The 21829-nt window shown below is 36.1% G+C and overlaps 3 protein-coding genes and 1 long non-coding RNA gene across 5 annotated transcripts; 2 read left to right on the top strand and 2 right to left on the bottom strand.

Moving 5' to 3' along the window:
- Positions 1-70: 70 nt before the first annotated feature.
- Positions 71-5132, top strand: LOC139778498 (uncharacterized). 2 transcript variants are annotated; one of them, XM_071716437.1, is made up of 5 exons: positions 71-279; positions 3953-4088; positions 4151-4308; positions 4391-4503; positions 4846-5132. In XM_071716437.1, the coding sequence occupies exons 1-5, from the start codon at positions 134-136 to the stop codon at positions 4890-4892; spliced, it is 600 nt and encodes a 199-aa protein (XP_071572538.1). In that variant the 5' UTR covers positions 71-133; the 3' UTR covers positions 4893-5132. The 2 variants fall into 2 exon arrangements, with proteins under 2 accessions (XP_071572538.1, XP_071572537.1); XM_071716436.1 differs by lacking the exons at positions 3953-4088; positions 4151-4308; positions 4391-4503; positions 4846-5132 and adding exons at positions 548-789; positions 884-2852 and having other exon boundaries at positions 161-279.
- A 230-nt stretch (positions 5133-5362) lies between these two features.
- On the top strand, positions 5363-12392 carry LOC139778494 (sodium-dependent neutral amino acid transporter B(0)AT3). Its single transcript, XM_071716424.1, has 14 exons — positions 5363-5648; positions 6570-6817; positions 6890-7070; positions 7147-7262; positions 7350-7457; positions 7531-7614; positions 7725-7886; positions 7953-8063; positions 8163-8364; positions 8425-8627; positions 8692-8893; positions 8962-9121; positions 9191-9454; positions 9556-12392. The coding sequence occupies exons 2-14, from the start codon at positions 6635-6637 to the stop codon at positions 9752-9754; spliced, it is 2175 nt and encodes a 724-aa protein (XP_071572525.1). The 5' UTR covers positions 5363-5648; positions 6570-6634; the 3' UTR covers positions 9755-12392.
- Positions 12393-12465: 73 nt separating this feature from the next.
- LOC139778497 (E3 ubiquitin-protein ligase CHIP-like) lies at positions 12466-14993 on the bottom strand. Its single transcript, XM_071716434.1, has 4 exons — positions 14685-14993; positions 14112-14310; positions 13692-14017; positions 12466-13274 (listed from the first exon to the last, which is right to left on the bottom strand). The coding sequence occupies exons 1-4, from the start codon at positions 14799-14801 to the stop codon at positions 13032-13034; spliced, it is 885 nt and encodes a 294-aa protein (XP_071572535.1). The 5' UTR covers positions 14802-14993; the 3' UTR covers positions 12466-13031.
- Positions 14994-18494: 3501 nt separating this feature from the next.
- On the bottom strand, positions 18495-18852 carry LOC139778488 (uncharacterized). The gene is made up of 2 exons (XR_011719573.1): positions 18702-18852; positions 18495-18613 (listed from the first exon to the last, which is right to left on the bottom strand). It is a non-coding gene; the product is annotated as an uncharacterized lncRNA (long non-coding RNA).
- Between the last annotated feature and the right edge of the window lie 2977 nt (positions 18853-21829).

Here is a 21829-nt window from a genome sequence, read left to right as displayed (position 1 = left end):
ACCTCCTAGGGATTTGGGGAATCAGGCGAGCTTTCCCCGAGCGGCGAAAAAATCCCGACGCTTCCACTCGAGGTAGTCGCAGATCTACGAGGACAGAGAGAAGGATCTTTCTCTCTGACGAGGATCAGCGAGAATGGCACGTGAGCTTCACGCGTGCCTCGTCCGCTACTTCGCGCGTCTAGAAAGGCTGGACGACAAGTGGAGGGAATTGTCGAGGACGGCCGAGAGACCGCTCAAGGCTCTCGCTAATCAAACGGAGCAATTGCGCCATGTCACGAAGTAAGTGGACAACAAGTGGCGATCCTTGATCGCGCGACAATTTTCTTACCGCGACTCGGACGAGAGCAGGCCAGGTGGCGTGACTGTCGGTTTCAAATCCCAAAAACCTGGGATCCCTGGGAGTCGATTGGGTCTGTTTTCTATTGAACTAACTGCACTAGTTTAGAGTTTATCTTTTTCCTTCCAATGTGGAGTAAAAAAGATAAATTCTGAACTAGTGCAGCCAATTCAGTAATCTTTTCGATAAAAAGTGGATGTACATATATAGCACGGACATGAACCAAATCAACCAAATTGACCGACAGTATCGAAAAGTGGGGATGTATGGCGTTACAGTTTACAGTATACTGTAGTACGGCGTCCCACGAAAATCGTCAGCATTGCGCTTCTCAGGCTTCTTTCTGCCTGCACGCGACGTGATAGCAAGGAAAGAACACTTGCTTCAGAAATTTATAACTTTGTTCAAAGCATAGAAATTTTAATTCTGCAAAATGGAAAATACTTCTGAAAGTAAGTAGAATTTATATATGCATTTAAAAAAATCATAATTATAAAGTGTAATACAAAAATTTAGTAATATTCTTTTATGAAAATAATCTTGCAGCGATTTCGAAGACACCAAAAAGGTTAAATGGTCATTCCTCTTCAGAATTCACATCTTCCGGTGATAGGTCTAAGCGAGGGAAGACCGAAGAAAATCGGTCATGGTTAAGTTCAGAAGGATTCTCATATGCTACTCAAATGAGCCTTCGTGCGTCAGGCAAAGTAGACGCTGCAAAAGTTGTGAAGGATGTGACGTTGGGGAGTTCAACGAAAGCTGCAAAGTACAGAAGATCTATGGAACCAATTTTAGAAACAACTCTTTCAAGCGATTCTGCTCTTTTACTTTCAATTGAACAAAAATTATCAAAGAGTCATCAGTATCAAGGACTGCGAGCTGTAAGCAAAGAAAATAATTGTGAATTGTATCCACCGTACAAGGCTGTATTACAAGCTAAGCAGAAATGTTATCCATCTAAAACGGATATTACAATAACAGATTGCAGTGCTGAAATGAAATTGCAGGCCTTACTGGATCATACTGTTGAACGAATTTTGCTTACCCAAAATGACGTCATTAAAAGTTCGACTCCTGAAAACGTTAATAATATGACTTTGACTTGTAAGTGGGGCTGTGATGAAACCTCTGGACAAAGTGTGTACAAGCAGAAATTTAATAGTGATGATAAAAGTCAATCAAGTGATGATGAAAGTGATGATAGCATGGTTCTACTTAGATCAATACTACTTATTAAGAAGGATAGTGATAAAACTCATCATTCAACAACTTCACTTGTACCACTATAGCTCATATCTGTTAATTCAAGAACAAAAGCAGAAATCGTGGTTTGGAAAAATCCGAGACCTTTATCTCATCGATTTTGTAGGCCAATAAGAATGCAATTTATCCATGAAAGTACGCAGGACACTGTAAGAAAAGCAGAATACATCAAAGAACAAGAAAAAAAACTTGTTCCTTTTGAAACGGTTTTAGACGGGAAGGACATTTCCGTTTCTTACAAACTTGCGTTTACAATGGTAGATGGTGAAGTATGTAACGCAATTACCTCTACTTCGGATGAAGCTCAATGTTGTTTTTTATGTCAAGCAACATTAAAACAATTTAATGATATCGATGCAATTTTAGACAGAGAGGTTATAATTAAAATAATTTATGTTTTGGATTGTCAACACTATACGTATGGATTTGTTTTTTCGAATGTTGTTTGCACTTATCTTACAAACTTGACCTAAAGAAGTGGCAAGCGTGCTCTGAAGAAGAAAAAAAGATGACAGAAAACCGCAAAAAAATATACAGAAGGGGTTCCGTTTACAACTAGGACTCATGGTTGATCAACCGAAAGCTGGATCTGGAAGCTCCAATGATGGAAATACAGCTCGGCGTTTTTTCGAACACTCGAATATCTCTGCTTTAATAACAGGAGTTAATAAAAATTTAATCAAACGGTTCCATGTTATATTGCAGGTAATATCAAGTGGCTATGAAATAAATGCTGGAAAATTTCAGGAGTATACCTTAAAAACAGCAAGAACATTCGTTGAATTGTATCCGTGGTATTATATGCCTACTTCGGTGCACAAAATTTTAATTCATGGGCCACAAATTATTGCTTCTACATTATTACCAATCGAGCAACTGTCTGAAGATGCTCAAGAAGCCTCAGATAAATATATTAAAAGGTTTCGTGAAGACTTTTCGCAAAAAAGTTCCCGAGTTAAAGACTTGAAAGATATGTTTTTGCGACTATATTAGTTACATCTAATCCGTACATTTTGAGTTTGAGAAAATGGCCAGAAAAAAAATTAAAAGGTTTGACGCCAGAAGCAGTAGATCTCTGTTAGTTCCGCCTGCAGATATAGCGACAATGCCAGGAGTAAGTCCCCAAAGTTGCGCAGTTGATAATGAGGATACATCTGACGAGGATTCTGGATGATTCAGGATGACAGATAATGATGAATAAATGATAGACGAAATTTATACAGTTTTTTAATAAAAGCAATTTTATTATTAACCATTTTAATTTTTAATTCAGTTTTTTGTATCCTTAAAAAATTTCAAACATATTTTATTAACCTTAGATTCGTAAGCAGCAACCTCAAAAACCTCTAAATATCAAATTTCGGGAAAATCTGACATTTTTTAAATATATACATCCTCTATAGTAAAGCCGCCATTTTATTTTTTATAATTTTGACTTTTGATTCGTAATCAGCGACTTCGAAAACCTTAGTATATCAATTTTCATTTAAATTGAAGAACGCCTTCATATTTTGGCCAGGTTTTTGGGATTCGAGATCATTAATGTGTGTCGCGGCGAAGTGGAGATGGACGATGTTGAAAAGATAAATATCGACGTCCATATAATTTGTTTCGAGATTTTTCATAATCAATAACATCTTAAAAATATCAATGATAATCGATCGATTTGTATAATTTTATTTTATAACTATTTAATATTGAAGTAACAAAGTTTAAGGTGACTTTGATTGAAATTTGATTACTTTAATCACTGATTAATTAAATCGGATTCAGCGTTTATAACAAAATATCCAACATTTGTTCTTAATCTAATTTTTTTTCCACATTCACAAGTTACAAGAAATAAATAATTTTATCCATAATTATGTATAAGTAAAGTTTCTATCTACATAATTCATTATTTTAACGTTCGTTATTCTAATATTTTATCTATATACAATCTCGTTCTTAATCTTTTTCTATATTACACGGTAAAAGCTGTAATAATATTCTATTCACGGAATAATATAGGTATTGCTTGATAATCTTGTTACTGATTAGAGTTGAAGTCATTCTAAGCTCAGATACAATTAATAAGCAAGAATAAAGAACAAGAAATCAAACATTGAAAACAGAGAGGAAGGAATAAACATAAAAAAATTAAGAACTTAACATATAGGAAGTCATATCTTCGATAAAAAAACAAATTTAAATAATCATTGTACGTTCATTAGTCTGTAATAATAAAATTTAATAACGTCGAGTAAAAAACTTATTAATACAGGGTTTAATCCTTTAAGTAATTTAAAAACATTAGGAAACTAATCGACTTGGAGCATCGATTAATCAATCGATTTTTATCTGTTTCTACAGTGAAAAAATAGACGGGACGGAAGATAGTGTGGATCGAGAAACGCGGGGAAGATTGATATTTAAAATTCTCATGAGCCTCGAGGAAGAAATCGCGCTCCTCTCGGACATTTTGACGCAGCTTAATGACGTCAATCAGGTATTATTTTTATTCCGCGAGTAAAAATAAAAAACGCCGACGTTAAAATTTATTAATTTCAGGATTTGAAGAACCATTTGGTTAATTTGGAAAATGCCAGAAGCAAAGTGTCTTTGAAGGACGAAACGATGCAAGAATTAATCAAGGGGACACCTTACCGACCGACGCTCCAGTTGCTCCTGCAGTGGGCCGTGGAGGGCTACCAGTTCTTCCATAATATGTATGTATTCATCCTTTTAAAAACGACCGACAGTGCGATTATTTTGATATAATTTACCATATGTTACGTGTGCTTGTTTTAGGTATCTCCGTATCAGCGATTGCATGAAATCAATTAACTACAAGGTAGAGGAGACCGTTGACAATCTGATCTCTTCTTTCGCGGAAGAGAAGCGCGGAAGGAAGAATATAAATAGTAGGTATAATTGATGTCTTCATCCCTGCCTAATGAAGCCGTTAAAAGAGTATATATACGCAACATGTATGATTATAGTTTAAGATATGCGAATATAGCTTGATGTAACGCCGCGCTTTTGTTTTATTTCTATCACTCGCTACCTCGATTTTCACGTCTACCATTGTTATCGTTACATACATACGGTAGTGATTAAAATCATATCTTTGATCGCTATTTCAAAGTGGAGTACATCGAATTTGCGATCGCTTCGAGCGTACACGGCACACTCCCTCACAAATATTGAAGTTTAGTTATTCAAATATGTGTAGGAAGATTTAACGAAAACTGTATATGTTTTAGGGATTCTTGCTTTTACGCAATTTCTAGCTGAGGAGACCCTACATTAGTGAAGATATATGGATTCAGTAGGAGCAAAGAAATTTAAATGGATAAAACTATGTAATCGCGCAGATATTTTATATACATTGATAAATAACTATAGTCTCTCTCTCTCTCTCTCTCTCTCTCTCTCTCTCTCTCTCTCTCTCTCTCTCTCTCTCTCTCTCTCTCTCTCTCTCTCTCTCTCTCTCTCTCTCTCTGCGCAAGACCTAGTTTTATAATAAATATTTTTCATTATACATAAAGAATATAGTGTAGTTAATTACCGAGGTAATCCAAATAATCCAAATAATCCAAATTAATTTCCACGTATTTTAATTTCTTGTACAATCGCTATTCTAATTTCGACCATCGTGTTTGCATAAGAGTAATCTTTTAATTTTATATATAAGTATAAATATATAAAAATTTAAATATATATATATATATATATATATTTCGTGTGTATACAATGTTGCGATTTACGCGTTAAGTTCCAGGGTAACGATAAATCATGACCTGTCTTTCGCTCTCTCCCTACCCCCGGTGTCTTCTTCTCGGAGGACTCGCACGCGGTTTCGCGTTCCCCGAGACCCCCGAGAGAGAGTCGCGGGTGAGAGAGAGAGAGAGGCGTCGAGGCGCCGGCGCCAGCTATTGATTCTCTTGGATATATCCGTGGTTTCAAAAGTTACCATCACCAGCGCACACGGGGGTGTCACCAGTGGCGAACCGCTCCTCGACCGCGGACAAGGTCCTCGCGCGTTTCCCCCTTTGGTTCCCGGCAGGTGGGTAAGAATTCCGCTTTCTCGGCGTTTCTACTCATGTCGAAATACGCAAACGATCGTGGACGATTCCACGGACGTTTCCTTCTCATGACAGAACGTATACGTGCATCCGAATAAAGCTGTCTCGAGATACTTACGCGAGGGAAGGAATCCGGGTTTTCTGTGTCAATCGTTAATACGTACGACGAAGTGGAAGACAAGGGTGTTTTTACATATGTATCGAGAGGCTACATATACATATATATTTATTTTATTAAAATTGCATATTTTCTTCCCTCTCACAGATGTGCGTAGAAATGTTAATAAAACTTGCGTCTGTGCACGCGCGCTGAGACATGCACTTACGTCAAAGCAAAAATCAATTTCCAGTGAGGTTTTTATTCGATTTTTCCGCGTACAAGGGGTATATACGCAAGTTTACGTAGGCACGTGTGTAATTTGGAAGTATATGTGCGCTCGATTGTGATCGACACCTGTGTGAGAGAATATATATATATTTTATATATGTATATACATATATATAAATATATATACATACATATCAATATAAGTTGAACCCATGAGAATGTCGCATGCACATATGGACAATTTCCGTACGAGAGAATTAAATTTGACTAATTAAACAACGAACTAAATTCGCGTGAACATGTGTTGCGATGACTAAAAATAGCGCATTACTGACACACCATAATTGTTTAATCTTAGTATAAACTTCTCTTTCTCTCTATAGTTATTTATAACATATAGATACGTTAATAATATATTACACTAATTTGACATTAATTTATATTATCGCAAATATCTATTTATTACATTCCTAGGAAAATTTGTAACTTCTTTCATAAACAATTTTTGTTAGTCATTTTGCTTAGCATTCACTTGTATCTCTTCAAGTAATTATTTCAATTCTTTTCTTGGTAGGATGAAGCACTTAGACCTTTTCGTTTAATGAAAATTGAATTTGAAAAAGACTAAAACGAGAAGAAATGGCGAACACGGCTCATCTCGTTCGCCGGCAAAGCTCCCGCGACTTAAAGCCCCAAAAAAGCATCGATAAGCTTGAGATGAAAGAGATGCGTGGTAGATTAATGGTGGATAATCGAAAGAACGTCGCCACTGCCAATTACGGGGCCACTAATGCGGCCTTTGAAGATACCAGTCCTAACAAGGTACATGTCAATTTATGTTTACCCCTGCAAATCACGTTGAATGAATTTTAATGAAAATCCGCAAATCCATAGGGCAAAATAGGAAATGGCCCCGGCAACAATGACGGCAAGGCGACTTTCCGACCGGAAGCGGGCGAAGATGAGCGTGAAAATTGGGACAGCAAGCTCACATTTCTCCTGGCGACCGTAGGATACGCGGTGGGCCTTGGAAACGTATGGCGGTTCCCCTATTTGGCACAGAAGAACGGCGGAGGTGCGTTTGCTTCATTCAGAGTGCTTAGAATTTAAAAAAAATTGTAAGCACAATCTAATGTTTCTAATGTTCGTAGGCGCTTTTCTAATCCCTTATTTTGTGATGTTGGCCATTGAGGGTATTCCTATATTTTATCTGGAATTGGCCATCGGCCAGAGACTGAGAAAGGGCGCTATCGGAGTGTGGAATCAGGTGAGTAGAATATAGAGTCTATTATTTATGAAAAGATTGAAGCGAATACTTGAAAATGAGTTTTCTATTGTATCTCTTTCTCAAAAGGTATCCCCGTATATGAGCGGTATCGGAATCAGTAGCGCCGTAGTCTCCTTCAACGTGGCTCTTTACTATAATACAATTATCGCCTGGTGCCTATTTTATTTCGTTCAGGTAATGATCTGTCTTAATTTCATTCATTGACAAATCGCGCGGATCACTCACGGAAAACTAAATCTGTTCACAGAGTTTCCAATCGCAGCTACCTTGGGCGGAGTGTCCCAATAAGTACTTTCGAAATGGATCTTACGCGCCTGAACCTGAGTGTTTGGTAACGCCGAAATTTAATTACAATACAATATGAATTATTTCATCGCATATGTGCATGCGCGCGCGCGCATTAAGTTCGCCTTCGTTTATAACGCGAGGCTCGGTCAACAGGTCAGCAGTCCTACGCAATATTTCTGGTATCGAACCACCCTGATGATATCCAAGGACATCAATACACCGGAAGTGTTTAATTGGAAAATCGCTCTGGCGCTAATTATCGCCTGGATCCTCGTCTACATGTGCATGATTAAGGGGATCGCATCCTCAGGCAAGGTATGGGAGACTATCATAGCCGAAATTAGTTATCAATCCTTCAAATAATCATTCTGACTTCTTTAGGTCGTATACGTGACCGCCACGTTTCCGTATATCGTCCTAATCATTTTCTTCTTCCGAGGTGTGACGTTGCCTGGTATGTCGGACGGTCTGCGGCATCTCTTCACGCCAAAAGTGCGTTCTCACAATTTTCTTTCTACATCAGAGTTATTAATAAACAAAGAAACGCTTAGAAAAGTTCAAATAAGTATCTGATTCGCTTTTGCGTTTCAGTGGTGGACGTTGACCGATCCTGTAGTCTGGCTGGAGGCTGGAACGCAAATCTTCTTCTCCCTAGGCCTAGCTTTCGGCGGTCTAATAGCATTCTCTTCGTACAATCCGGTGAACAATAACTGTTACCGCGACGCCATCATGGTCAGCCTGACGAATTGCTTCACGTCCATGTTCGCGGGAATCGTCGTCTTCTCAATCATAGGTACGTGTGATTTTTTTTCCGAAATTTCTGATTCCTATGTTTCTGATCCCGTTTGAACAGGGTTCAAGGCTACCATGGTTTACGAACAATGCTTAGCAGAAAAGAATAGCACGTTGATCAGTATATTCGGCCAAGCCGATAAAATACCCGAAGATATTCCGATTGCTGGCACGCTGCTGAATATCACGAATGGCAACGGATCGCTGGACAATTTGATAATGCCGGAACTGCCTGTGTGCGACTTGGAGAAGGAGTTGGATAACGTGAGTATGAAAGTGACTTGAAGCTTACGTAAATCATGAATAACGTTAATCATAATGATTACAGTCGGCAGCGGGCACAGGCTTGGCATTTATCATCTTCACCGAGGCGATCAATCAGTTTCCTGGTGCTCAATTCTGGTCGGTATTGTTCTTCCTGATGCTGTTCACGTTGGGAATCGATTCCCAGTTTGGTACTTTGGAAGGTGTCGTCACCAGCATCGTCGATATGAAGCTCTTCCCGAATTTGAGAAAGGAGATTCTGACGGGTACTTCTTGCAGTAGTAAAAGGAATAGTGAAAAAAGTTATGGATCATAATTTCGATTTTGTGCGCAGGTGTGATTTGTTTGGTATGCTGCATTATCTCTATGGCCTTCGCTCATGGAGCTGGCAGTTACGTCTTCGTGCTGTTCGACAATTTCAGCGGAAACTTCCCACTGCTCATAATCGCGCTCTTCGAATGTATAGGAGTGTCTTATGTCTATGGTTTGAAAAGGTGAGCACAGAAGGAGCTTCAGGATTTTGGATCGGAGATGTGTATATCGGCGTGTTGCGACACTTCCAGATTCGCTGACGACATCGAACTGATGACTGGTAATCGACCTGGCCTCTATTGGTTAATATGTTGGAAGTACCTCAGTCCATTGGCGATGTTGAGTATTCTGGTCGCGTCCTTCGTCGAGATATTTTTCGAAGGAACCGGTTATCCGGCCTGGGTAGCGAGTAAAGGTGTTACAGAAAGACACGACTGGCCCGTTTGGGCTCTAGTCCTTATAGCCATTCTCATTCTTACTTCTGTTCTATGGATACCCGCAGTCGCTATTTGCAGGTTGGCATTAGTCTCTTAATATTAATTATAATATTAATACTAATCAATACTGTATTTTACTTTACGTGCATTTTATATCAATTCTCAACGATGTTTTTCAGATACTTTGGAATTTTTATCATTGATGACAACGAAAAGGCCTGGTTTCCCGCGGCGGATTTGAAAGAATTCCACGGAATCATGCCGCACGAAGTGACAGTGGCTGAGACATTGCTGTTTTGCATCAGGAGTGACGGTTCCGAAGGATTGTGCTGTCCTACGGGCGGCCCCAGTGATGACGAGGACGAGGACCTCACCTAGGATCAATCTCGATCGCGACGCGCGTTTCCGTGGATGATCTTGCCTCGAGAAACGTTCCATTTCATCCTGTGACGATCATTTTCGACTGCTGCTGTTTGGTCGAAAGTGGCTGCAATCCTTTGGTGAATCTGGTCGATTTGTAGTTAGCGCATCCGCGCGGTAGGATCTTGTCTATTGTGTCAATTAACGTAAGCTTGGGCGGTAGGGGCCGTTTCTTCATAATGCAAAGACGGAGATACATTCGTGAAAGACATTAATTTTATTTTTATTTTTTTTTTTCAATCAACTTTAACAATTGTTAACTATCAAATTCACATTTTTCCTCAAAGATTCTCTTTTAAGATTCTCTGATTAAAGAATAGTATTTGGAATTTAAGTATCTAGTACCGAGACAAGGGATTTTCGATAAAGATATAAGAGATTTATTTTTTCGAGAACATTTGTGAATGTATCTTCATCTAACATATATAACTCGTTTGCAATTTTGAGTTTCTTAAGTGATATTAACTATGCGAAATGGCTTTCGAAGCTTCGCGGATACTGAAGAATACTAGACTAACCATCTGCACAGTTTTCGAGCGAACAACATAATCGCGCGTCGCGTGGACGGAAATAAAAGGTAATCTTTCACGGAGAAAATTGCCTATTATACAAGTTAACGATGAAACATTTACTCTTTAGCAATTGCGATTAACGTCAGATTTAATAAGATTAGCGGTAGGAGCCGTCCAGTGGACTTGGGTGGGTATACCCGAAACGTTGTTTTAGATAGGTAGGATCTCGGATCAGAGCACTTGGATCCTTAGTTCTATGGATATTTGAAGATTCGGGATTTTGAAAATCAACGGATCTAAATATCTAATTCCATAAGTACTCAAGAATCCAGGAATGCAAGTAAGTAAATAAATAAGATGGAGATATTCAGGTATTTAAAAGCATAAGACAAGCACAGATCTATAAGGATCTAAGAATTTAAGTATATCAAGATATATAAATATGTGAAAGAATATGAAATTCTGCCAAAGATCTAAGGATCCAAGAATCCACGATTGATTACGTGGACTGATAATGTGACAATAAAGAGGATAAAATTGATGACAATAATAATTGGAATAAATCATGCTTGATTGACAATAATGTTAACAGTGCGCAATATGCGATGCGCGCACTCGAGGATGCCTGGAAAGCCGAAAGGCAATTAATTCGACCGATAGAATTGGTTTCTTCAGGTTAAGAGATATTATCATCGTCCCGGCCATAGATTAATCAACTAATTAGTTTCACGTAGGTCAATTATTCTGATTTTCATCCCGTTGCGCATGTTCAAATTCGACCTGATGTGGAATATATTATTTAAAAAAATATATATATATACATATAAATATACGCATCGTCGTATTTGATTAAAGGAATGAGTTAAAATCCAGGTCGGAATTGAACATTAAAGATGTTTCCGAATATTCCACGGAATCTTCCTGCTCGCATTCCTTTGCGACAATACTCAAACGGCCTGATATCTTCCAGTGATATTTTAAACTTCACTCTTTGCACTCTGAACATTTTTCTGTGTTAATCGTGTTAAAAAAGAGATATTGATTGCATTATTTTATACAGGAAACTATTACATCTAGTTATATATACATATATAGTATATATTCAGTTATATGATTATATATAGATTGGTTTTCTCATAGCAATGTATAGGAACATAGATACACAAGTTTCTCACGTTACCGAAGTCACAAAGAAGACTAACAAGATTTTCTAGATCCACGTTCAAACAAGATATTCTAGTGCAAAGAGTTAATGAATTAATGACTACTCGGTTGTGGAGTATTCGCCTAAAACGTACAAATTAACGCGGACAATAAGTAGGATTTCGTTTCTTCGAGTTATCTATTAGCAAAAGTAAGCAGAAAGATAACTGCATTAGCAATCGTTAAGCGACTACTTAAATAATAAACAATAGGAGTCCTCAATTAAGCAATGACGAAAATCGTCATCGTTTAATTAACGACGAAAGATGAATCATATCTTGATATCATATCATTTGTTACAATGCACATACTAGTTTTTTATCTTATACTCGCTCGATCTTCCTAAAAAAAAAAAGAAGACTCCTTTAGAGGTCAGATGCGTTTTATAACGTGCTCTTAAAAATTTTGATATTATTTATATGAATTGACGACGATCTTCTTTTGTTCTTTAGTGAATACTACATATTTCTTGACTGAACTTATCTTCCATTTGACATCTTTAAATTCTAATGTTTTAAAACACAATCGACAATCTCTCGAATTTAATTTTGTTAAGAGGGTAAGGCTAAAAAAAATATTTAAAAAAGAGGGAAAATATTGCAGCAGTTCATTATCGCGCTGCTATTATTGTTGGAACTACAAAGAGAGTGATCTATCCTATCGCATTTTTGTTAACCGTATATTGTCGATGTAGCTTGCGCAATAACTTAAAACAATACACCGACAGCGGACGGTAGTAATTATTATTACATATAATTGCGACGATTGCGATACATATACAATATTGCGTATACGTAAAACTGTACATATATATATATAGATATATACATACATGAATATATTGTTGTCAGTTGAATGTTAAAATAAATACCTTGAGTGGATTCAGATTTCTTTTCACTAGTGATATTTGAGAAATCAAAATTTCTTCCAACATGCAATATTTAAAACGCGAGATTTTGGTGGCAAAATAAATAGTTTATTATTTATGGTAAAACAAGAATTACAGATCCTACATAGCGCTTATTATCCTATGTTTTTCTTTGAGCCACTGTGTGTGTTGGAACTTTCAGTAAACTCTTGAGCTTTTGTTCAACTCTTTAAAATTTCGATTTCATGTTTTTATTGAACGCAACTTACGAAAATTTCATCTTTACAAACCAGAAAATTGCTGATATACGAAAGGTAAGTTAATAAGTTCTATATATAATTAATAATATATGTAGCACTTACGGAATTATATATAACTTGTGTTTAAAAACGATCGTTATTAGTGTTAACTATTCACTAATACTTACGTTCGATAACAATAGCTTCCACGTCTCATATGGCGTGTAAAAATATTTCACGGTAACAAGATTATACTTAGTCCTTTACATGTACAGTCTACTATTTTACACTCACGAGATTTTTCTGGATGTATCTTTCTTTAAATCTCTTCATCAAAAGCTCACATCTTCTTCCATCGCTGAAAATCGCCACCACCTTAACTTAAACCTATGGCAGTAAGCTGCATATCGGCATCAGTAATGCAAGGCCCATTCATTCTCCTGCAGAAAAGTGTCGACCACTTCTTTCATCGCCAAGTTCGGGATAAGCTGGTCCTGCGTCAAACGCACGCGCGTAACTGGATCGAAGTGACCGACCCGTTGGAGATGCTCCTCGATGTCCTTTCGCTCGTACGTGATACCGCTGGGTGTAATCACCGGCTCCTGCAGGATTTCGAAGCTAATCTTGCCGCACAAGTAATCGGGTACCTCTCTTTTCTGCGAAAAATATATTTGTATTAATAGGATTAATAAAATTGTATTATGAATTGTATATGAAGAATACAGGGGAAAAACGGATAATCCGGAGTAAGTCCATCCAGAGTAATGTTGGATTCTGATCGTTCTTCCCTACAAGCGCATGGATTATGATTGTTTTTCTTCAGCACGGTATATCTTTCAGCCTTATTTCTTATTTCCAATGAATTGTAACTGTTTTTGCTCAAAACAGATAAGAAAACAGATAAAAGTTCTTTGAAAATGCCACAAGATAGCATGATCAGATCAATTTCGACAAAAAGTGGACTTTGATCGTTTTTCTCCTGTACCCTTCATATAGATTGCATTAACAGAATCATGGACTATGAAATCAAAGAATCGTTCTAAAAAAAGCAACAGGTAAAAAGAGATACATACCCGCCTTCTGTCGTCGATCTTAGCGAAGAGATCATTGAGTCTTGATATACAGGTATCTCTCTTCTCCTCGATCTCCTCTTTTCTCCTGGCAAATTCGGCCGAGCTCGTTTCAACATCCGAATCCTTTGCCGTCTCCTGTTCTTGCAGAGTCGCCAAATTACGTTTCGCGTCGTCTACGATCAGCTGATTCAGATAAGTCTGCAGTTCGATGTCCTGGCAAATTCTTTGTTCCTCCCTTATTTGGAATCGACGTTTCTTGGCTAGGCGCAATACGCTAGTGATGTCGTCGCCGTAGTTCAGCTTCTGCTCCTTCGCCAGGTCTACAGCTACGTTGTTTCAGATAAGTGTATTACGAATCTGCTTTATACTTGGGAAAGTAGCAAGATAATGCAAGTATGTCTCGCTATATTTAGTATTTACCTCTTTGCAGATACTTGACGGCTTCGTCGAAGAGCTCCAATTCCAGTAGGGCGAGTCCCAGGAAGAAGTGACCCTTCATCAAACAGGGATCTATATCTAAGGCCCATCTGCAGTCCTTGCACACGGATTCCCATCGTTTCAACTTTAAATGGCACAGCGCCCGATTTGTGTAATATAACGCTTGGCCTGGATTCTTCATCTGAGATAAAATAAACAAAAAAATATTAACAATACATTTATTATTTAATTTTTAAAAATATTTTTTTATCCATAATCAAGAAAAGAGAATCGTCTTCATAGAGCAAAATTGCTTTCTTCTTCATTCGCGAACGCGCGACGGATTTAAATCTCCCTCACTTTCGCCGAATTCTAGTTCGAACGTCGGACGCTAGGGGTACCGTCGAGCCGTTATCATCACGCGTGCTACGTGATTCGTGATTCAAAACAAAAAATATTTTGCTGCAACAACAACTGTAGCGAGCGAGTAGGCGCATAAAGGCGCGCCACAATTCAGAATCACGATTCACGATCGTGCGATATTGAGCGCGCGCTAGGAATGTCATTAGCACTTACGATCGCCTTCGTGTAGCAACTGGCCGCGTCCTCGTATTTGTGTAGATCGAAGAGACGGTTTCCCTGTTCCTTCAGTTCCTTGTCGGACAGGTTCGCCGTCGAATACATCTTACTCATGATGGCGGCTGGTGGTCACGTCGCATGCACGATTAATTAGTCTCTTTTCTTCCCTTTGCGATTGAAAACGCACGAGTGCGAAAGCGACCCGCGACACCCTTTGTCTAACCTCAAACGGACGCCCGATATTTCATCTTTGTTCCGTCCACGGTCCTCGACTCGACGCGACCTTACACAGAAAGTGGAGTTAGTAGAGTGAGTCTGCAAGCTCGATGCGACTGCCATCTAAAGTAATATTTTGTTAATAAAAAGGCGGGAAACTTGCCTTACCGGCAGAAGATTTTTTTACAGAATTCACTTTTATTTGTGGTACGTAATTGTCGGGTACTACTTTAGCGTGTACTGCTAGATGACAGTTCATGTATATATTATGGATTTTGGCGTATAATGAAAAAAAATGTATTCGTGTATAATGAAAAAAATAATTCCAACTGTACCCCAGTACAGTAGGCCTGATCCCAATACTTACCACTATTTGTTTTGTTTAATAATAATAATAAAAAATTGTGGCATAATTAGTAAACTATTAGTTTTAAAATATTCTTTACATATTATAATTTATCTATAAAATATAAGGTTTATCTACTAATAAGTCATAAATATAATATATTAAAGAGCTGAGACTCGATCAGCTTACTGTAAGGTACTAAACGGTACAAATAAAACTAGGACGATACTCATAATCCGATCTTAAGACTCCATCCAACCAACGGAATGCATCTCGAGAGACAATCTTGAATATAATTAAGATCAAACTATAAATACCGGCCTAAGTCTAAAATACGATATTATGTAACATACATACAGTGTGTCTATATGTGGCCATATACACGGAAAGAACGATTGTGCTGAAGTATCTAAAAATTTAGCTATAGATATAGGTAGATTTAAAAATAATTTTGTTGCACATCAAAATAATTATAGTAGGTCGCTGAAGTATAATATGATGATAATGCTGTAAAAAAATGTTTAACATTTCAGCAATTAGTTTGAGTGTTCTACATAATTATTTTAATGGTGCAAAAAAATTATTTTCAGATCTGTATCTAACTAAATTTTTAGGTACTTTAGCAAAAAACCGTTCTTTTCGTGTAGAAGAGCTCTAGTCTGTAACTCTTAATGAGTTTCGTTATTGTTATATTGTCGTTGCGCAAGTATGTATATAGTAAAAAAGCTGCGCAACAACAATATAACGATAAAGAAACTGTCATTAAGAGTTACAGTCTCTATTTTTTATAACAAAAAAAATTGTTGGTGTATATATAATAAATAATAATGCGATTCTGCAGTGCAGTCGTTAAATTCATTAAATTCATTATCAATTATCTTGATAAATAGATTTAAAAAACTGATTCTCTTGTAATGAATAATAACAAATTTTCAAATTTACTATATAACTTTTATAAAAACGTAGATATGTTACGGGCAATTTGATAAATTGGGCATTATGCATAATGGCCGGGCAATATGCATAATTCCCAATTTGTTCGGTCAAAATGATTAATAGAGAAGAATTAATCAAATTGCCCGGTCATTATGCATATTTCCCAATGCTAAATGGTCATTTTGATAAATCATCTTATTTGAGTTAATTTTCCCGGCAATCTTAAGCCCCTTGCACAATAGACGATAGCGATAGCGATAGCGACAGCGACAATGTTGCCAACAAAGGTATAACCTACATAGGTTAGATGACGCGCTTTAAAAGTATTTAACTGTTTAAAGCGCGTCACTAACCTATGTACAAGTTTAGCGACAGAATAGTTGCTTTTTTCAAAGTCATCAGAAAATTTTTTCCACCGAAAGAGAATACAACCGACAATAAGTAATAATTAATCCGTATTTGATAAATAAAAAAACCAAATATCCGAGTTTAGTGTTTTTTTCTTATTTTCTTAACGATATCTTAACAAATTCTAGCAACCCCCAAATTTTATCAACAGTTTTGGATTCGAGGGGCAAAAATACATAGAATTTACCTCTTTTCAATTGATTTCTCGTTGGGGCCCTAATTGTAGACATTTACCGAAAGTTGAAATTATAGACAGACTGCCATTCTTTTTAGAAAGATATTTTAATATGTTAATCACATTTCCCACTTGTCTGTGGGCATTATGCATAATGACCGGTCAGTTTGATTAATTTGAACATTTTGGCTTTTATTATTCAAATGTCCCGAAAGAAGCGGGAATTATGCATATTGCCCGGCCATTATGCATAATGACCGAATTAATCAAATTGCCCGTAACAGATATATTATATATATTAAGGCTGGATATCAAAATAGATACCGAGGACAGCGAAGTCGCTTCGCTTTTCTGCCTCCGTTCTTTACCCGGAGCAAGCTCTTTTACATATGCTTTTCATATCTGCAACATTACAATACACGAGGTGTAATGTGCGAGGAGAACGGACGCGTTTCATTCGACGTCGCGTGAACCCCGCGTTTCGAGAATTCGTCGGCGTAAATTTGTCAGCCATTCAGCTTGATAACAATACGGTATCCGATAGCTATATAGGGCAGTACCCAGGTAGAACACAAAATCATAATAAGATCATGATGACATCAAGTAGGAGTCATTTAGGAAAAATCATCATGACGTCAATCGATACACTTTTATGATGATTTTGTGATGAATTCTTGATATAGCAATGATTTTTTAGTGATTTTTTAAATCACGATTACATCAAAATGACGTCTAAATGATGTCAAAATGATGAGAAAATGATCAAATCATGATTAAAAAGTGAGTTTTTGTAATCATTTTCTATTCCTCTTGACATCATTTTGTGTTATCGTGATTGACTGCATTCAGTAAAACATTTATTTTGCAACTGTTGAAAGTTTTCTTCGCTAAGATAAAACTATTTCTTTAAATCTAAAAGTATAATCTAATCTTAGCAAAGAAAACTTCCAAAACAGATGCAAAATAAACGTTCTCCTGAATGTGGCCATTCATATTATCTGAAATGTACATAATTTATTTGTAAAAGATGTCAAAAAGGTAAAAAAAAGCATAAAATTGGATATTATACGTTATAGATATATAATTGCATCTTAAAAATTGCACAAAAGAAAATTCTTATCAATATACGTAAGTAAATACTACTGTATCACAAAACAGTATCACAAAAAATAGTCTTATATTAATAAACTACAAATTATGAAAAAACAAAAGGAACTTTACTTTTTAGGACATAGCCAACTAGGCTACACTGGCCTAGTTGGCACCGATCTCTTGATACGCGTATCAATAGTATATTTAAGCTGATCAACCAATAATCAAACTAATTCACTAGTTATTTAATACCCGTATCAAGTGATCGGTGTAAACTAGGCCACTATCTATAGATATAATTGCATCTTAAAAATTATATTAACGAAAACATTCTTTTTATCAATACATAAGTCAATACTTATTATCACAAAATAGTATCACAAAAAAGTCATAATATAATGAACCGTAAATTATTGAAAACAAAAACGAACTTAATTTTTTAGAAAATATTCTCTTATACTACTTATCAATTGGAGGGGTTAAAGTCAAATTTTTAAAATATTGACTCGTGCGCATAGATACAATCTATACAATATATAATTTGCATCTATGCACACGAGTAAATATTTTTAAAAATTTGACTTACACCACTGACTTTTACCCCTACAATTAATATTCAATTATTAAAAATATATATATAAAGCAGAAAAATATATTAATTAACTTTTCGTTGATTACTTGTGTACAACCATCGCGATATTTTCTTTTCCATTTTTGTTAAATTGCTCTGAGGGAAAGCATTCAAAACAGCACCTAAAATAAAAAATAAAACAAAAAAGTTTATGCATTGTTCAAAACAATAATATAATTATGAATAAATTTTACGCAAATTTTAACTTACAACTGATTGCTTCATGAAGTTTTGTATTTTCGAATTTAAGTTTATCACCTGACCCTGAAAAATTCATCATTCGAGCCAAAGAATTTGATATTATTTTTGGTAATAAACGACCAACAGCTGTATATTCATCAGTTGTGAATCAATCTTCATTAATTTCACAAATAATCCACCTGAAAAAAGGAAAATTTAAGTTTATGTATAACTAATTACTATATATGTAATAAAATTTCTCTTCATTATGAGATGCGATCCACTTGATGTTACAATGCTTCGAAGCATTTGATTGACCAATCAGAATAAAAAACTTTACAATTGGCCAATCAAAGATGCTTTTGAAACATTGTAGTGTCAAGTGAATTGCATCCATAATCAACAACAAGCGTAGAGAAATTTAATTTAAATATAATGCCCAGAGAAATTTATTTTATATTTATATGAGTGATGCAAGTATACTTACTACAGGATAAAAATTATCATCAGACATCAAGAATGTTTGAATTTCTAAAAATGAGTCTTCATTATTTAAGGGCAGTGTAGGAAGATTTTTTTGGCTTAATGACCCTTTTTCCTCTTCTGGAGCTAATTTACGATATATTCTGTTAAGCATCACAATAAACGTTGTCTGTTTTGCCATTAGTTCTTCTTGCCTGTCCGCTAAAGTTCTGCAGGACAGCAGCAACACTGGTGATCTAAAAGTAAATTATAACAATAATAATTATGTCAAAGTCAAGCAAAAACAAGAAGTGAAAAGAAATATAAGTAAGATACATTTAAATATGTTAATTATTCATCAATGGAAGGAAAATACAATTTATTTCAATAATAGAAAAGCAATATAACTTACCTGAGTGCATACCAACATTTTTCATTAAAGATGACAATGCTGAAATATAAATCAGCAACAAATGTCAATATAAATAGACATACGATAATGAAATTAATATAAACTTAATAGAAAAGTTATAGTCAAAAATAAAAATAAAATAACCTTACATTTATGATGTGGACTGATCCAAGTGTCACAATCTTAGGAGATAAAGCAGTAGTCTTAACTGTATCATTGGAGGAAACCGTTGTTGCAGAGGATGTTCACTTGATGGTGATTTCTTTTCAAAGGTAATGAAGCATTCAAAGATGTATCTTCATGTGCTTTAACAATAAACAATAAGAAACAATAATTGATAAAACAAGATGCATTAGAAGTAACTAACTATATATATTATTTTCAATCGTGAAGTATGTTAACTAAAAAAATAAAGTAAACAATACAATACAAAGATACTAATAATTTGAGCTGGACCTAAAAACTGTAGCTTTTGTAAATAAAATTTTAGTTCTAGAAGTTTGATTAACAACTTCAGATAGAACATTTAGAACTGAAGAGATAAGAAATGAATTCTTCACAAAACAGCACTTATTAATGATTGAGAAAAATAAATACTATTCTACACTGTTATATATATATATATATATATATATATATATATATATATATATATATATATACATATATACCTTTATCTTTCATGAGAGCAGAGGTAATTTCAGAGAACTGTGATTCTTTCCGATATGGTAATGTATTTAAAAACTTAGAAGTAGTCTGCTTTTCTATAACCGCTGGAAAAAAAAATATATAACTGTTTTAAATGTAAAAAATATTAAAATCAAAACTTTCCTTTATCATAAAAAAATCTATCTGTACGCGACAATAGGGTTATACTCGAATCATCCTGAACATATGTGTGTGTGTGTGCGTGCGTGCGTGCGTGTATGTGTGTGGTGTGTGTGTGTGTGTGTGTGTGTTGTGTGTGTGTGTGTGTGTGTGTGTGTGTGTGTGGAAAAATAATAAAACAAGTTTTAAAGCTTTATACCTTCTATTGCCTGGCATGATATATTTTCATGTAATCTGATGACAATTTAATAAAAGTGAATTTCACGATCACGAAATCTGTACAGCTCTCTACAGCTACAATCTCAGTGTGTTTCCTCACGACCATTCGAAGTGGATTCTCAATATAACTCTTTAATTAGCTCTCTGCACACAATAGAGAAACAGGGATAAATGTTAAATATTAAAATAAAAATTAGGAATAGAGATGAGATAAACGTAGCGCACAATGAATAGAAATAAGATATCATACAGATACAACCTAACCTGTTATTTATCTCTAGTGCTATTGAGAAGACTGATTCTAAAACTCTATATATATATAATTCCTTTATTCATTTAATATTTATTCTTATTTCTTCATGTGCGCAGATCTTAACCTTGTACACACTATAGCCTCTCTCATCGAAAATCTGCTAAACGCACTTGGAAAATCCACCGATCCACGCGGAATAATTGCGAAAATAGCGGGAACGCGGGAAGTGCCGGGAAGTCTCTTCTTCTCGAGACTTCTTTTGTCTATTGGCTGCGTTCGGTTTGGACGCTCACGCGCTGTAAGCATCGCTCTATCTTCGTTTGATATTCGATGTGCAACGAAAGATAGAATGATGCTTACAGCGCGTGAGCGCCCAACCGAACGCAGCCTATATAGCGCTATATATAGGTTAAGAACCAATGTGGCTAGTTCTCAAGAATCGGTCATAACAAAGTCACATATATTAATTACCATTTACAATTGTATTTTCTACTGTCTACATTATTTCAACGATATATTAAAGCAACAGAATATTTTGGGAACCAAAGGACGCTTTATCTATAATATAGCGTACGATTCTTTTTCATTTTTATATCATTTTTGCGTCATTTTTTATCAGTGACTTTTAAGAGAGAAATAAAAGTCATGATGATATCCTAATGATATCATTATGACTTCTATGTTCTACCTGGGTAGGGACCAGTGAGACTCGAAACTTCGCCGCGCGGCGACTGGGGTGTTGTGACCCAGTTCGTCTGTCCGTTCGTTCGTTCGCTCGTCCGTCCGTCCGCCGTCCATCGTTTGTTCGTTCATTCGAAATTCAGTCCGTATTCTTCTCCGTACGAGGACAGAAGTTGGCCGCCGTTTCCGCCACGGCTTCTTGGTGACAAATTGGACTTGGACGTAATCGCGTTAGTCAAGAACGTTCGGCGTTTGTTAGTTGTTAACGAAACTCGCGGCTTAATTGAATTTGTCTGGCCGGTT

This window comes from Temnothorax nylanderi, unplaced genomic scaffold (assembly GCF_030848795.1).
Source record: "Temnothorax nylanderi isolate EJ_2023f unplaced genomic scaffold, tnyl_v1.0 TNYL_tig0185_pilon, whole genome shotgun sequence".
NCBI lineage: Eukaryota > Metazoa > Arthropoda > Insecta > Hymenoptera > Formicidae > Temnothorax > Temnothorax nylanderi.
Note: the sequence above shows the minus strand (reverse complement) of the source record. Positions and strands in the feature narration are given on the sequence as shown.

What these genes read in the sequence shown, in the direction of transcription:
- LOC139778497 (XM_071716434.1), bottom strand. Translation starts at nt 14,801, where the DNA reads ATGAGTAAGATGTATTCGACGGCGAACCTGTCCGACAAGGAACTGAAG. An exon ending in GTTGCTACACGAAGGCGATC is followed by an intron (nt 14,311 to 14,684) that starts GTAAGTGCTAAT and finishes ATTTTATCTCAG; the next exon opens with ATGAAGAATCCAGGCCAAGC. An exon ending in CGTCAAGTATCTGCAAAGAG is followed by an intron (nt 14,018 to 14,111) that starts GTAAATACTAAA and finishes GAAACAACGTAG; the next exon opens with CTGTAGACCTGGCGAAGGAG.
- LOC139778494 (XM_071716424.1), top strand. Translation starts at nt 6,635, where the DNA reads ATGGCGAACACGGCTCATCTCGTTCGCCGGCAAAGCTCCCGCGACTTA. An exon ending in CGTCGTCTTCTCAATCATAG is followed by an intron (nt 8,365 to 8,424) that starts GTACGTGTGATT and finishes CCGTTTGAACAG; the next exon opens with GGTTCAAGGCTACCATGGTT. An exon ending in TGGAGAAGGAGTTGGATAAC is followed by an intron (nt 8,628 to 8,691) that starts GTGAGTATGAAA and finishes TAATGATTACAG; the next exon opens with TCGGCAGCGGGCACAGGCTT.